The sequence below is a fragment of the Anomaloglossus baeobatrachus genome, chromosome 9 (assembly GCF_048569485.1).
Source record: "Anomaloglossus baeobatrachus isolate aAnoBae1 chromosome 9, aAnoBae1.hap1, whole genome shotgun sequence".
NCBI classification, from domain to species: domain Eukaryota; kingdom Metazoa; phylum Chordata; class Amphibia; order Anura; family Aromobatidae; genus Anomaloglossus; species Anomaloglossus baeobatrachus.
In genome coordinates, this window is record NC_134361.1 from 99,388,820 (window position 1) to 99,406,478 (window position 17,659).

A 17,659-nucleotide genomic window follows, 5' to 3' on the forward strand; every position below is an offset into this window, starting at 1 on the left:
GACTGCACCTCTGTCCGCAGTGAACGCTGCTGGTTCAGCGGAAGCTTCACTATGGCTGATAGAGTATGAAACTCCATGCCGAGATACGTTAGTGATTGAGTCGGAGAAAGATTTGACCTTGCCAAATTGATGATCCACTCGAAAGTCTGGAGAGTCTCCAGCGTAACATTCAGGCTGCGTTGGCATGCCTCGAGGGAGGTTACTTTGACGAGTAGATCGTCCAAGTACGGAATCACCGGGTGTCCGTGAGAGTGCAAGACTGCTACCACTGCTGCCATGACCTTGGTGCCCACCCGTGGGGCTGTCGCCAGACTGAATGGCAGAGCTACGAACAGAAGATGTTCGTCTCCTATCACAAAACGTAGAAAACGTTGGTGCTCCGTAGCAATTGGCACGTGGAGATAGGCATCTTTGATGTCTGTTGAGGCAAGGAAGTCTCCTCGAGACATTGAGGCAATGACGGATCGGAGGGATCCCATCCGGAACCGCCTGGCGTTCGCATGCTCGTTGAGCAGTTTCAGAACCAGAACAGGACGGAAGGAACCGTCCTTTTTTGGAGCCACAAAGAGATTGGAGTACAAACCCTCGCCCTCGTTCCCGAGGGGGGACAGGGATCACCACTCCTTCTGCTCTTAGAGCGTCCACCGCCTGCAGCAGGGCATCTGCTCGGTGGAGAGGTGGGGCCGTTCTGAAGAATGGAGTCGGAGGACGAGAACAGAACACTGTCCTGTGCACGTGAGCACAATGTCCGTCACCCACCGGTCAGTGACCTGTGGCAGCTAAATGTCGCCAAAGGCGGGGGAGTCTGCCATCAACCGCGGATGCGGAGAGAGAGAGAGAGAGAGCTGAGAGTCCTGAGGAGACCGCCTTGGTAGCGGTTCCTCCGACTGCCTTCCTTGGGCGAGATTGAGCCCGGCCGGAATCTGAGCCCGTCTGAGGTTTTGTAGCCCTTTTGCACGAGGACAATTGGGACCTGCCGGAGCTTGGGAAGGACCGAAACCTCGACTGTACTTTTAGGACAGTATTAACAGGGTAAGTCGCAGTGCAGACATTGCGGGGTTACGGACGCCTCTGCGGTACAGATGTCCCTGCTCAAGGTCAGCTGCGCAAGAACAGCAGAAAAGGTTAGGTTGCCAATACGGCTGTGGATGCCGGAGCAACCGACACGCCGATAGCCTCCTAGACAGATTTCAACCAGAGTCCATCTGTCTGTGAATGGCATCTTGAAGTGAAGCCCCATCTCCAGTGCAACTATGGCTCTATATGCAAGCCTGGAGATTGGAGAATCCACCTTTGGACCCTGGGTCCAGCGCTGACCACGTCAGGGGAAAAAAGGGATAACGTGTATCCTAAAAACGTTTGGAGAAGACGCTTATCTGGTAAGCGTGGTGTTCCTGGACTGCTTCTCTGAAGTCAGCGTGGCCAGAAAAATACTCAATATCTGCGTGAGACACTGAAAAGGAACTTCTCCTGTTCGTCTCCTATCTCCACTGGGGGAGCTGAGGGAGAAAGATCCAACCTTCCATTGATGGACGGTATAGGATCATTCCGTATGGCGTTACCACCCGGTGTATCCGGATTGAGAGCGATGTCAGTATCAAAGCCCTGAAGAGCTGCCTTTTGGTCAAGTAGATTGCCCATGGGTGCAAGTCTCTATATTATGACTACTCCGTCCCTGTCCATGGACAGGGTTGACAGGAGGTTTCTTTGGCCACAACTAGTAGAGCCCCGGCAGACGAAGTGCTAGAGACCCCGGCAGACGACGTGCTACAGGGGAGCATGCACACAATGGGACGGTGTCATGAACAGCATCCCATGTAGTAAAAACAGCACTGAAAACTGTGTTGCTTTTTTGCCGCTGCCGACTAGCTATCTAGAAGTATATAGCCAAGATTGGTGACCGTACATTGCAATGTATAGCATACAGGCATAAAGTACAAATGACCACTGCAGCACAAGCAATACAAGCAGCATAGAAGCCTGTGCCCTGGCACCTCTGCTCTTCTGCTGCTGTATACTAGTCATCTAGGGGAATATAGCCCAGAAGAGTGACCCTACAGTGCAATGTATAGCATACAAGCACAAGTACAAATGAACACTGCAGCACATGCAATCCAAGCAGCATAGAAGCCTGTGCCCTGGCACCTCTGCTCTTCTGCTGCTGTAGACTGGTCATCTAGGGGAATACAGCCCAGAAGAGTGACCATACAGTGCAATGTATAGCATACAAGCACAAGTACAAATGCACACTGCAGCCCATGCAATACAAGCAGCATAGAAAAAAACCTGTGCCCCAGCACCCTTGGTTTTCTGCTGCTGTAGTCTAGCCATTCCAGAAGAATATAGCTAAGACTAGCGACTGTACAGTGCAATGTATAGCATATCAGCATAAACACAAATGAACACCTCAGTCGTGCAAAACAAGCAGCCTAGAAAGCCTGTGCTTTAGCACACCTGCTTTCCTGCTGCTGATGTGTCGCTCCCCAAGCGGGCATATAGCGACCTATGTAGTTAAAAACAACACATGTATACACTGCAGTTATATCGTGGTCAGCACTATGTGTGCCTCTTACCGCCCGCCTATAAGCGGGTGTATGATCGCCACCGTCCTGCCTTGGAGCCGAAAGTCCGAGCTCTGCAGTAATGGCTGCCGGCTTCTTCCCCAGCTCGTGTGAGTAGGGGCGGGCCGTGGGCGTGCCCCCAAGGCAGAGCGGGAATCCGGCGTCCGACAGTGTGCAGTGAGAGGGCTGGAGCATGTAAAAAGGCTCCAGCCCTCGGCGCTGCTGATTGCTCAGCGCCTGTCCCCTTCCCTGAGTGACAGGGAGGGGGCGGGAACGAAGCGGCACTAGGCCGCAGAAGCCGGGGACTGGAGTTATAAGCGCCGCCGCCGTAAAAGCGCGGTCGGCGCCCAGTCCCCGGCGAACTACAAGTCCCAGCCGCGCCGCCGCTCCCGGAGCGTCCGGCGCGGTAGTTCCCAAAACACAAAGTCACTCAGCAAAGCTGCAGTGACTGTAACCCTTTACTGTCCCCGGCGCACTAGCACACCCAGCAAGTCTGGAGTGTGCTGTGCCTGTGTGTACGGGGACACAGAGTACCTGTAATGGTGCAGGGCCATGTCCCTGAACGGTACTCCAGCTCCACATCCAGCAGGTTCAAATGGGTCTGTGGATGGAGCCCGGCGTCAGAGCTTTGAGGCCGGCAGGATCCCACTTCCTCAGAGCCCCTCAGGGGGATGTGGAAGGAAAGCAGCATGTGGGCTCCAGCCGCCGTACCAGCAATAGGTACCTCAACCTTACAACACCATCCAGGGGTGAGAAGGGAGCATGCTGGGGACACTATATGTGTCCTCTTTTCTTCCATCCGAAATAGTCAGCAGCTACTGCTGACTAAAATCTGTGGAGCTATGCGTGGATGTCTGACCTCCTTCGCACACAAAGCTAAAACTGGAGAACCCGTGATACCACGGGGGGGTATAGCCAGAGGGGGAGGGGCCTTGCACTTTTTAGTGTAGTGCTTTGTGTGGCCTCCAGAGGGCAGTAGCTATACCCCAATCGTCTGGGTCTCCCAATAGAGCGCTGAAGAAATATATATAATCTATATCTATCTATATCTATATCTATATCTATATCTATATCTATATCTATATCTATATCTATATCTATCTATATCTATCTATATCTCTCTATATCTCTCTATATCTCTCTCTCTATCTATATCTCTATCTATATCTCTCTCTCTCTCTCTATATCTCTCTCTATATCTCTCTCTATATCTCTCTCTATATCTCTCTCTATATCTCTCTCTATATCTCTCTCTATATCTCTCTCTATATCTCTCTCTATATCTCTCTCTATATCTCTCTCTATATCTCTCTCTCTCTCTATCTATATCTCTCTCTCTATATCTATCTATCTATCTATCTCTCTCTCTATATCTATCTATCTATCTATCTATATATATATCTATATCTATCTCTATATCTATCTGTTTTAGGTCATTAAAGGGAACCTGTCAGCAGAAATTTTGTAATAAACCTAAAAGATTCCCCTCTGCAGCTCCTGGGCTGCATTCTAGAAAGGTTCCTGTTTCTATTCTGCCCCCTTTGAGAACTAAATAGTTTATAAAGTCTTACTTTTTGTATGCAAATATTTTTTATGTACACGGGGGCGGGCTCTCTGGCGTCCGTTAGTCGCCCTTCTGCCGCTTTACGCCGTTCCCCATCGCTCATTTCCATACTGAAGACGCCGCCCAGTGCTCCCGGGGTCTCGCGCATGCGCCGTGCCACTCTCGCGGTACTGTGCACTGTGCACAGTGTGACCGCTGGTGACATGATTGCGCAGGCGTGATATTATGGGCGGCGCTGTGATTGTCATCAGCAAGTATCCGCCCATAATCTCGTGCCCGCGCTTTCCCCTCTGCCTCCACCGTTCTGAGCAAGTGCTGGCCAGATGAACCCACGTCACCTCTTACCCATGTTTCCCTGAAGCAGGAAATAGATGGGAGGAGCGGAGCACACCACCGATCAACAGGGTTCATCTGGCCAGCGCTTGCTCAGAACGGTGGAGGCAGAGGGGAAAACGCGGGCACGAGATTATGGGCGGATATTTGCTGATGACAATCACAGCGCCGCGCATAATCTCACACCTGCGCAATCACATCACCAGCGGTCACACTGTGCACAGTACCGCGAGAGTGACACGGCGCATGCGCGAGACCTCGGGAGCATTAGGCGGGGTCCTCAGTATGGAAATGAGCAATGGGGGACCGTGTAAAGCGGCAGGAGGGCGACTAACGGACGCAAGAGAGCCCGCCCCGTGTCCAGAAAAAAATATTTGCATACAAAAAGTAAGACTTTATAAACTATTTATTTAGTTCTCAAAGGGGGCAGAATAGCAACAGGAACCTTTCCAGAATGCAGCCCAGGAGCTGCAGAGGGGAATCTTTTAGGTTTATTACGAAATTTCTGCTGACAGGTTCCCTTTAATGACGTTCAGTGTGAAATCTGGTGGCAGTGCCACTTTAATATTACTTAATAAAATACATAGATCAGTTTGGTCAGATGAGCAGTAGAGTTGAGCGAGTATTTAACAATTCGTACTCGCGCTACTCATTCCGAATAGCGTGTGCAATGCAAGTCAATGGTGAAAACTCGCAAAGGAACGAGTAACCAGAATCCCGCAGTATTCGCTACTCGCACGAATAGTACGGCATTCAGGTTACTCGTTACATTGCCAGTTTTCCCCTCTGACTTGCATTGCACACGCTATTCTGAATGAATATGCGAGTATTAGACAGTACTCGATATGAGTCTCGCGAGTACGAATAGTTAGATACTCGCTCAACACTAATGATCAGTTTTACTAGATTACTCCACATGGGGTGGACAACAGGCAAAAAAAAATTATGTCAACGTGATCTAATGCTAGCAAATTTGATGAGATTTCACCTGTTGTACGTTTTCTTATATCAGCAGCGTGTCAACATAGGCTGAGGATTTTAACCCTTTAAGGCTACTTTCACACATCCGGTTTTTGCTCTGCGGCACAATACGGCGTTCTGCAGAAAAACCGCAACCGTTTTTTTTGCCGCCGGTTGCGGTTTTTTTGCATAGACTTACATTAGTGCCGTATTGTGCCGCATGGGCTTGCGTTCGGTCCGGTTTTTGCCGCATGCGGCAGATTTAGCCGATGCCGCGGCCGGATGGAACATTGCCTGCAACGTTTTTTGCTCCGGCAAAAAAAAACCCGCATTGCGCCGCATCCGGCCGCTGCTGCGCATTTTCAATGCATGCCTATGGACGCCGGATGCGGCGCGATGCGGAAAAAAACGCATCCGGCCGCCGCATGCGGTTTCTTCCACTGCGCATGCTCAGTAGCGTGCCGCAACCGGACGCATGTAAAAACTTATGCAAAGGATGCGGTGTTTTCGCCGCATCCGTTGCATAGGTTTCACAGCCGGATTGAGCCGCACTGCTCAAACCGGATGTGTGAAAGTAGTCTAAGTGGCACACAGTGGAATCCATGAGGAGTTACAATCCCAGTGGACATACCCTTACAGGGGACCTGACAGCTCTCCAGGTATGTACATTAAATACCTCAATTCCCTAATTGTATTTTAGGGAATTGTCTGTTGTTGTTGCAAAAAATCTCTGAATAAATTGATAAGTGGGTGTTACCGTTTCCCATGTCAAACGGGTGTGCCCCTATAGTTGGACACTGAGTTTTATACGGACACACCTCTAACTGGTAACACCCAAATGTCCATTTATTCATACGTTTCTGGTAGGTACAACAGAGGACCAGCAGGGCTCCGGCAGTGTTATACTATGGGGAATGCAAATATTTACTAAGACACACAGGAAAGAAGAGCCCACAGGTTCCTGTTAAAGGGGTTGTCCACTACTAGCACATTCCCTTCTGTTTCCCCCAGTTAAAATAAAGGACCCTGTACTCCCCTCCTGTTCTGGCGCCGTTCCAGCGTTAACGGTAATCGCAGTTTGGGGCTCATGTGACGTCACGGGATGACTGTCTCCAATCACTGTTGACGTCTCTCACCACACCTTCAGACCAAAATGAGCAATCAACAGGAAGTAAGTCGCAGTGTCACTTCCTGTTAACTCACTTGGTCAGAAGGCGGGGAGACAGAAGCCAGTGGTGATTGGACACAAGGATCGCTTGACGTCACAATATCACGTGAACCCTGCCCCATAATTACCGGCAACGCTGGAACGGGCGCCAGAATGGGAGGGGAGTACAGGGTCTTTTATTCCAACTGAGGGAAACAAGTGGACTCAGAAGGGGTTGTCCTAGGAGTGGACAACCCCTTTAAGTCCCATCCAAGCAACACAGAAGGATAAATGGAAAATATAAGGAAACTTAAAGGGGATGTCAGCAGAGATCTATAATAACCAGGATGTGGCATCAGTAAAAACACTAACATATTAGGCCATTCTGGCTGCTGACAGTCACACGGCCCACGCAGACACACACACACACACACACACACAGGTAGTTTATTATGTAAGAAATAAACATACATAGTCAAACAATATGGTGGGGTTACTATGGCTTAGTTTTCCTATTTGCCGTCCTGATGGCTTCACATTTTCTTTAGTTAGACGCCTGAAAGGAATAAGAGGGAAGAGAAGTGAACATTTGCTAAGCTTATAACAATGCTTTATAAGTGCTATTACCAATTTAATTGGCCGTAAACACCCTCAAGTGGATGTGGAACGTAAAAAAAGGGGGGAGAAATCCATAAAAGCAGAAGTGTAGAAGCTTCGGAATAAAGCACAAAAGGGCAAATGACTGCAGCTCCCTGTCTATATATCAAAACTATGAGCGGCGGCGAGCGACGATCTTATCATACCCGAGAAAGTCTCCGGTAACATTTGCAGGTAATAAAAATATTTTTCGTCAATTGCCTATAAAACGTACAAGACTTGGAGAACGGGAAGTCTTCTGTAACTAGTGTAAGATGGCTCTTAATGAGAGCGGCGCCTAATGAAGGAGCTAAGGATCTCATGAGCACGGGAAGTAATTGCTTCATAGCAATCTGTGATTGAAGCCATTACATTTTTTAGCGCAGCCTATAGGAGCAGGTGCGGTCTCCAGTCTATAACTCTCCGGTAAGTGGACCGTCTCACCCTCGGCAAGAACAGGACTGCAGTCTGCATTCATTTATCAGCAGTGGCTGCACAGGAATACTAAAGCGATGAGTGCCGGGAAGCAGCCGGAGAGATTTGTATGTATCCAGAGAGGTGGCTACCAACACGAGCGTCAGGTTATGCTTTACTGGTTCTCTATCCGGCAGCCATTATTAAAGCATTTCAGTCATTTTTATGGCAACAATTGTTTTATAGAAAGAAATGATTTTACAGGAATATACAAATGATAAAAACACGTCTTTCCTTCCTAGGAAAATTGTACTAATATATGAGCCAAGTCTCAGACCCCCTTATAGTCTATGATAACTGAACACACAGATCAGCCATAATGCAGGAGGTTAGAGCGAGCAGCCGTCCGGCACGACTAAGGCTAGGTTCACATTTCCGTCAGGTACGTCAGCAATGATCAGTTGTTTTTTAGATGTCAACTGATGCAACGGATGTGTTTTTCACAGGATTCCTTTCACAGGAATCCTGTGAAAAAACTCATCCGTTGCGTCCATTACATCCGCTATGCGTCCGTTTTTTGACGGATCAGTCATGATCAGTTTGTGTTTGGGACAGCCCAGTGGGTGTGCCAAACATGCTGGGCATGCTCAGTAGGGCATGACGGAATCCAGCACTGGATTCCGTTGTAAGACAGATTACGATGGAATCCAGCACCATAGACATCCATTACAAGCTTGACGGATGGCGACGGATTCCTGCGCAGCGCGTTAATTTTGACAGCCAGAAAAACGTTACATTCTGCGTTGCTCCTGCCCAACGGTCAGTCCAAAAACGACTGACCGCAGCACAGCGGATGCAACGCAAGGTCATCAGTCGCACTCCGCCACTAATACAAGTCTATGGGACACAACGGAATCCGCTAAACGGATTGCGTTGTTTACCATAGCCGCGGATTGTGACTGATACATTTTAACGGAAATGTGAACCTAGGCTAAGTTCACATTTCCGTTGTTTTGCATCAGTCTTATGCGTCGCTTGACGCATGTGACTGATGCGCTGTACAACGGATGACAAAAGAACAGAATTCTTTGTCGGACTCCGTTGTGTGTGGGGGGGCGGAGTTCGGGGTGGGTGGAGCCTAGCGGGGCCGTGGCACTGAGGACGTCAGTGCCGCGGGGACTGCAGGACAGGTGTGTGTGTGTGTATACATGCCGAGTGCGGGAGGGGGCGGAGCCGAGCGGTGAAGTGTCTGGCTCCGTGCACAGCCAGGGTAAATATCAGGTAAAAACAAAGCACTTTTTGCTTGGTTACCCGATATTTATCTTGGTTACCAGCATACACCGCTCAGCGCTGGCTCCCTGCACACGTAACCAGTGTAAATATTGGGTAACTAACCAAAGCGCATTGCTTGGTAACCCGATGTGGATCCTGGTTACGGGTGCAGGGAGCCAGAGAGCGCATGCGCAGCGAAATCCTACGGATTGTGCTACTCAAACATTAAATGCTGCGTTGCTCCCGCCCAGCGGTCAGTCAAAATACGACTGACCGCGACGCAGCGGATGCAACGCAGCATCATCAGTCACAATCCGTCGCTAATAGAAGTCTATGGGGAAAGAAGGGAATTTTGTTTACTTACCGTAAATTCCTTTTCTTCTAGCTCCAATTGGGAGACCCAGACAATTGGGTGTATAGCTACTGCCTCCGGAGGCCACACAAAGTATTACACTTAAAAGTGTAAAGCCCCTCCCCTTCTGCCTATACACCCCCCGTGGGATCACGGGCTCCTCAGTTTTAGTGCAAAAGCAAGAAGGAGGAAAGCCAATAACTGGTTTAAAAACAAATTCAATCCGAAGAAACATCGGAGAACTGAAACCATTCAACATGAACAACATGTGTACCCGAAAAAACAAAAATCCCTAAGAAAACAGGGCGGGTGCTGGGTCTCCCAATTGGAGCTAGAAGAAAAGGAATTTACGGTAAGTAAACAAAATTCCCTTCTTCTTTGTCGCTCCTAATTGGGAGACCCAGACAATTGGGACGTCCAAAAGCAGTCCCTGGGTGGGTAAAATAACACCTCGTGATAGGGCCGTAAAACAGCCCTTTCCTACAGGTGGGCAACCGCCGCCTGAAGGACTTGTCTACCTAGGCTGGCGTCCGCCGAAGCGTAGGTATGCACCTGATAATGCTTGGTGAAAGTGTGCAGACTCGACCAGGTAGCCGCCTGGCACACCTGCTGAGCCGTAGCCTGGTGCCGTAATGCCCAGGACGCACCCACGGCTCTGGTAGAATGGGCCTTCAGCCCTGAGGGAACCGGAAGCCCAGCAGAACGGTAGGCTTCAAGAATTGGTTCCTTGATCCACCGAGCCAGGGTGGATTTGGAAGCTTGCGACCCTTTACGCTGACCAGCGACAAGGACAAAGAGTGCATCCGAGCGGCGCAGGGGCGCCGTGCGGGAAATGTAGATTCTGAGTGCTCTCACCAGATCCAACAAATGCAAATCCTTTTCACATTGATGAACTGGATGAGGACACAAAGAAGGTAAGGAGATATCCTGATTGAGATGAAAGGGGGATACCACCTTAGGGAGAAACTCCGGAATCGGGCGCAGAACCACCTTGTCCTGGTGAAACACCAGGAAGGGAGATTTGCATGACAGCGCTGCTAGCTCGGACACTCTCCGAAGAGACGTGACCGCTACTAGAAAGGCCACTTTCTGTGAAAGGCGAGAAAGGGAAACATCCCTCATAGGCTCGAAAGGCGGCTTCTGGAGAGCAATTAGAACCCTGTTCAGATCCCAGGGCTCTAACGGCCGCTTGTAAGGAGGGACGATATGACAAACCCCTTGCAGGAACGTGCGTACCTGAGGAAGTCGTGCTAGGCGCTTCTGAAAAAATACAGATAGCGCTGAGACTTGTCCTTTAAGGGAGCCGAGCGACAAACCTTTTTCCAAACCGGATTGCAGGAAGGAAAGAAAAGTAGGCAATGCAAATGGCCAGGGAGAAACTCCCTGAGCAGAGCACCAAGATAAGAATATCTTCCACGTCCTGTGGTAAATCTTGGCGGAGGTTGGTTTTCTAGCCTGTCTCATGGTGGCAATGACCTCTTGAGATAATCCTGAAGACGCTAGGATCCAGGACTCAATGGCCACACAGTCAGGTTCAGGGCCGCAGAATTCCGATGGAAAAACGGCCCTTGAGACAGCAAGTCTGGTCGGTCTGGTAGTGCCCACGGTTGGCCTACCGTGAGGTGCCACAGATTCGGGTACCACGACCTCCTCGGCCAGTCTGGAGCGACGAGGATGGCGCGGCGGCAGTCGGACCTGATCTTGCGCAGCACTCTGGGCAACAGTGCCAGAGGTGGGAACACATAAGGTAGCCGGAACTGCGACCAATCTTGAACTAAGGCGTCCGCCGCCAGAGCTCGGTGATCGTGAGACCGTGCCATGAAAGCCGGGACCTTGTTGTTGTGCCGGGACGCCATTAGGTCGACGTCCGGCATCCCCCAGCGGCGACAGATCTCCTGAAACACGTCCGGGTGAAGAGACCATTCCCCTGCGTCCATACCCTGGCGACTGAGGAAGTCTGCTTCCCAGTTGTCCACGCCTGGGATGTGAACTGCGGATATGGTGGATGCCGTGTCTTCCACCCACGTCAGAATCCGCCGGACTTCCTGGAAGGCTTGCCGACTGCGTGTTCCTCCTTGGTGGTTGATGTATGCCACCGCTGTGGAGTTGTCCGACTGAATTCGGATCTGCTTGCCTTCCAGCCACTGCTGGAAGGCTTGTAGGGCAAGATACACTGCTCTGATTTCCAGAACATTGATCTGAAGGGTGGACACTTGCCGAGTCCACGTACCTTGAGCCCTGTGGTGGAGAAAAACTGCTCCCCACCCTGATAGACTCGCGTCTGTCGTGACCACCGCCCAGGATGGGGGTAGGAAGGATTTTCCTTTTGACAATGAGGTGGGAAGAAGCCACCACCGAAGAGATTCCTTGGCCGCCTGAGAAAGGGAGACGTTCCTGTCGAGGGACGTCGACTTCCCGTCCCATTGGCGGAGAATGTCCCATTGTAGTGGACGCAGATGAAACTGCGCGAAAGGGACTGCCTCCATTGCTGCTACCATCTTCCCTAGGAAGTGCATGAGGCGTCTCAAGGGGTGTGACTGGCCTTGAAGGAGAGATTGCACCCCTGTCTGTAGTGAACGCTGTTTGTCCAGCGGAAGCTTCACTATCGCTGAGAGAGTATGAAACTCCATGCCAAGATATGTTAGCGATTGGGTCGGGGTCAGATTTGACTTTGAAAAGTTGATGATCCACCCGAAACTCTGGAGAGTCTCCAGCGCAACGTTCAGGCTGTGTTGGCATGCCTCTTGAGAGGACGCCTTGACAAGCAGATCGTCTAAGTAAGGGATCACTGAGTGTCCCTGAGAGTGCAGGACTGCTACTACTGCTGCCATGACCTTGGTGAAGACCCGTGGGGCTGTCGCCAGACCGAAAGGCAGAGCTACGAACTGAAGGTGTTCGTCTCCTATAACGAAGCGTAGAAAACGCTGATGCTCTGGAGCAATCGGCACATGGAGATAAGCATCCTTGATGTCTATTGATGCTAGGAAATCTCCTTGAGACATTGCGGCGATGACGGATCGGAGGGATTCCATCCGGAACCGTCTGGTTTTCACGTGCTTGTTGAGAAGTTTTAGGTCCAGAACGGGACGGAAAGACCCGTCCCTTTTTGGTACCACAAACAAATTGGAGTAAAAACCGTGACCTTGCTGCTGAAGAGGAACAGGGATCACCACTCCTTCTGCCTTTAGAGTGCACACCGCCTGCAGAAGAGCATCAGCTCGGTCGGGAGGCGGAGACGTTCTGAAGAATCGAGTTGGAGGACGAGAACTGAACTCTATCCTGTACCCGTGGGACAGAATGTCTCTCACCCAACGGTCTTGGACCTGTGGCAGCCAAATGTCGCCAAAGCGGGAGAGCCTGCCACCGACCGAGGATGCGGAGAGAGGAGGCCGAAAGTCATGAGGAAGCCGCCTTGGTAGCGGGTCTTCCGGCTGTCTTTTTTGGGCGTGACTGAGCCTGCCAAGAATCTGAGCTCCTCTGATCCTTTTGAGTCCTTTCGGACGAGGAGAATTGGGACCTGCCCGAGCCTCGAAAGGACCGAAACCCCGACTGTCCCCTCCTCTGTTGGGGTTTGTTTTGTCTGGGCTGAGGTAAGGATGAATCCTTACCCTTGGACTGTTTAATGATTTCATCCAAACGCTCACCAAACAGTCGGTCACCAGAAAAAGGCAAACTGGTTAAGCACTTTTTGGAAGCAGAATCTGCCTTCCATTCCCTTAACCACAAGGCTCTGCGTAAAACCACGGAGTTGGCGGACGCCACTGCCGTACGGCTCATAGAGTCCAGGACAGCATTAATAGCGTAAGACGCAAATGCCGACATTTGAGAGGTTAAGGATGCCACCTGCGGAACAGATGTACGTGTGACCGTGTCAATCTGTGTAAGACCAGCTGAAATAGCTTGGAGTGCCCATACGGCTGCGAATGCTGGAGCAAACGACGCGCCGATAGCTTCATAGATGGATTTCAACCAGAGCTCCATCTGTCTGTCAGTGGCATCTTTCAGTGCAGCCCCATCTTCCACTGCAACTATGGATCTAGCCGCAAGCCTGGAGATTGGAGGATCCACCTTGGGACACTGGGTCCAGCCCTTGACCACGTCAGGGGGAAAGGGATAACGTGTATCCTTAAGCCGTTTGGAGAAACGCTTATCTGGATAAGCGTGGTGTTTCTGGACTGCCTCTCTAAAGTCAGAGTGGTCCAGAAAAGTACTTAATTTACGCTTGGGATACCTGAAATGGAATTTCTCCTGCTGTGAAGCTGACTCCTCCACTGGAGGAGCTGGGGGAGAAATATCCAACATTCTATTGATGGACGCTATAAGATCATTCACTATGGCGTCACCATCAGGTGTATCCAGATTGAGAGCGGTCTCAGGATCAGAATCCTGATCAGCTACTTCCGCCTCATCATACAGAGAGTCCTCCTGCTGGGACCCTGACCAGTGTGATGAAGTCGAGGGCCGCTCCCAGCGAGCTCGCTTAGGCTGTCTGGGACTGTCGTCCGTGTCCGAGCCTTCACCCTGGGATGCATGGGACACCCCCGGAGCCCGGAGCTGTTCCAACTGAGGGGGACCAGGGAGCAATGATTCAACAGTGCCCGTGGTCTGAGTTACTGGTCTAGACTGCAAAGTTTCTAGAATTTTAGTCATAGTCACAGACAATCTATCAGCAAAAACTGCAAACTCTGTCCCCGTCACCTGGACAGTATTCACAGGTGGTTCTCCCTGGGTCACCTCTAGCAGAGGCCCCGGCCGAGCAAGTGCCACAGGGGCCGAGCACTGCACACAATGGGGGTCAGTGGAACCTGCCGGTAGAGTAGCCTCACATGCGGTACAAGCAGCATAGAAAGCCTGTGCCTTGGCACCCTTGCTTTTTGCGGACGACATGCTGTTGTCTCCTCTGAGCAATCTAGGAGGGTATATAGCCAAGAATCACCAGCGACCGTACAGTGCAATGTATAGCATGCAAGCATAAAAATACAAATGTACACTTCGGTACTAGTGGGGTCAGCACCAGAGGTGCCGCTTACCGCCCGCTCAAAAGCGGGTGTGTGGTCGCCAGAATCCCGTGTCTGGGTCTCCCAGAACTTGTCTCCCCTCTCCAGCTCAGACTGCACACAGGAATGGCTGCCGGCGTTCTGTGAAGAGGGGCGGACCGTGGGCGTGCCTCAGACAAAGTGCGGGAAACTGGCGTCCCACTGTGCCCAGTGTGAGGGCTGGAGTATGTAAAGTAGACTCCAGCCCTCGGCGCTGACGTTCTGTACAGCGTCCCGCCCTTCCCCTGACTGGGAGGCCTGGGGGCGGGAACGAAACGAAACTAGGCCGCAAAAGCCGGGGACTCGAGTAATAAGCGCGGCCGTCATATATGCACGGCCAGCGCGGAAGTCCCCGGCGCACCACAAGTCCCAGCCGCGCCGCAGTGTAAAACTGACAGCAGCGGCCGGCGCGGCAGTTCCCAATACATTGACTCACTCAGCAAAGCTGTAGTTAGAAATGGCACAAGCGCGCAGCGCTGTTGTCCCCGGCGCACTAACACACCCAGCAATGCTGCAGTGTGTCTGCGCGCGGTCTGTACGGGGACACAGAGTACCTTGACGTAGCAGGGCCCTGTCCCTGACGATACTCAGCTCCATATCCAGCAGATTCCCCAGGGGCTGTGGATGGAGCACGGTCTCAGTGCCTGGAGACCGGTAAAATCCCACTTCACCCAGAGCCCTAAGGGGGATGGGGAAGGATGCAGCATGTGGGCTCCAGCCTCCGTACCCGCAATGGGTACCTCAACCTTAACAAACACCGCCGACAAAAGTGGGGTGAGAAGGGAGCATGCTGGGGGCCCTAGTATGGGCCCTCTTTTCTTCCATCCGACATAGTCAGCAGCTGCTGCTGACTAAACAGTGGAGCTATGCGTGGATGTTAGCCTCCTTCGCACAAAGCATGAAAACTGAGGAGCCCGTGATCCCACGGGGGGTGTATAGGCAGAAGGGGAGGGGCTTTACACTTTTAAGTGTAATACTTTGTGTGGCCTCCGGAGGCAGTAGCTATACACCCAATTGTCTGGGTCTCCCAATTAGGAGCGACAAAGAAAACTGGATTCCTGCAAAATATTTTGCAGGATACCGTAATTCCTCAAGGCGATGGATTGTGACTGAAGCAAAACAACGGAAGTGTGAACCTAGCCTAAGGCTAGTTTCACACTTGCTTTGGACAGGATCCGTAGCATTGCGTTGTGTGACGGATGCAACGGATGCGTTGCATATAGTGGCACAACGGATGCTACGGATCGTACAAAACAATGCAATCCGTTATAGGTTTTTTTCCTTGACTTTACACATCTGAGCATGCGCAGTTGTGTAAAGACGGATGCGTTAACGGAATCCGCCACCATAGGCGTCCATTATAAAAACAACGGATGCCGACGGAATCCTGCAGGTTGCGTTTTTTGACACTCCGCCAAGTGCAGAAAAATGCTACATGCAGCATTCCATCTGCCCGACGGTCACTGACGGTCAGCGTCAAAACAACTGATGCGCTGCGGGACGGATGCAATCCAAGACCATCCGTTGTTATCCGTAGCTAATAGATGTCTATGAGGAATATAACGGTTTCCTGCAACGGTTACCGTAATTCCTCAAGGCTGCGGATAGCAACGGAAGCCGTCCAACGCAAGTGTGAAAGTACCCTAAGGCTACTTTCACACTTCAGTGGTTTCAAATCCGTCAGGTCAGTCGTTGCGACGGGACGGATCCGTCGTTTTTTAGCTGTCAACGGATGAGTTATTTCAAAGGATTCCGTTCACAGGAATCCTGTGAACTAACTGAATCCGTTGTGCGTCCGTTTTACGACGGATACGTCATGATCCGTTTGTTTTTGGGACAGCCCCATGGGAGTGGCAGACATTTTGGTGACCTATTACTGTGCTTTCATAGGCCATCTGTGACCGTTTCTAGAGAAAGGGGCAGAATAAATGTTGTTATAGCTAAAATTGTGTGTGGATTATCACACAGTATTATATTATAAGCCTATCTGGAGCCTTGCAGTGTGATTGTGTACATGCTGGGTATGCTCAGTAGCAAATCACGGAATCCAGCACCACAGACAGCCATTATACCTCTTGACGGATCGTGACAGAATCCTGCGCAGTGAGGTTTTCTTGACGCTCTAAAAAACGTTAGGCTACTTTCACACTTCCGTTGTTTTGCATCAGTCACAATACGTTGCTTTGAGAAAATACGATATCCTGCAAAATATTTTGCAGGATTCAGTAGTTTCCCCATAGACTTGTATTAATGACTGATTGCGACAGATGGCTTTGCGATGCATCCACTGTGCGACGGATCAGTTGTGGAATGACTGACAGTCGGGCGGAAGGAACTGACACCAACGTTCTTTGGAGCGTCAAAAAACCTCACTGCGCAGGATTCCGTCACGATCCGTCAAGCGGTATAATGGTTGTCTGTGGTGCTGGATTTCGTCATTTGCTATTGAGCATGCCCTGCATGTACACAATCACACTGCAAGGCTCCAGATAGGAATAATCCACACACAATTTTAGCTATAACAACATTTATTCTGCCCCTTTCTCTACAAACTGTCACAGATGGCCTATGAAAACACAGTAAAAAGGTCACCAAAATGTCTGCCACTCCCATTGGGCTGTCCCAAAAACAAACGGATCATGATGGATCTGTCGTAAAACGGATGCACAAAGGATGTAACGGATGCGACAAATCAGTTATTTCACAGGATTCCTGTGAACGGAATCCTGTGAAATAACAAATCCGTTGACAGCTAAAAAACGACGCAACGACTGACCTGACGGATTTGAAACGACTGAAGTGTGAAAGTAGCCCAATACAGATTATCAGTGCGTGGATGAAGGATGAAAACACAGAAGTCAAAAAAGTTGGACTCCTTTTTGGAGATCTGCTAAATTAGAAGGGGGGAGGGGTACCAGACAGTACATTAGGTGGTGGTAAGAAGTGTACATACATATTTTTACATTCCCTGCATTTCTGGCCACTGATGATACGCCTATCTTTAAGGACTTGCATATACCATTTCACCAGTAAGCTAATCAGCAGCGCTCATATGTTCAGAGATTAAACAGACCACAGGAAATGTGAGTGGCAAGAAACAATATCAAAAACAACACACCTAATGGAAACTATCAGCAGGTTGGGGATGTTTATACCACCACTTAGATGCTCTAGGATTCAAGGACTTATGAACAGAGTTGTAACCGCGCCATGTTTTGCTGCATGAAATGTCATTTCGTAGACACAAAGACGAATAAAATAACAACCTAAGTCTATATTCACCCTCCCCGGATCCGGCGATGCCAACGTGTCGCTAATCAGGTCTCTGCTTTGTTGCAGCGGTGACTACCACAATGTGCTCATAACCACTGCAGCCAATCCTTG

The 17,659-nt window shown here is 50.4% G+C and overlaps 1 protein-coding gene across 1 annotated transcript in view; it reads right to left on the reverse strand.

Annotated features, from left to right (window-relative positions):
* Positions 1 to 17,659, reverse strand: part of THOC2 (THO complex subunit 2) — a 279,522-nt gene that overhangs the window by 212,733 nt on the left and 49,130 nt on the right. Inside the window, exon 11 of the mRNA XM_075324880.1 lies at positions 7,037 to 7,121. Coding sequence (XP_075180995.1) covers positions 7,037 to 7,121 — 85 coding nt within the window. The remainder of the gene's footprint in view (positions 1 to 7,036; positions 7,122 to 17,659) is intronic.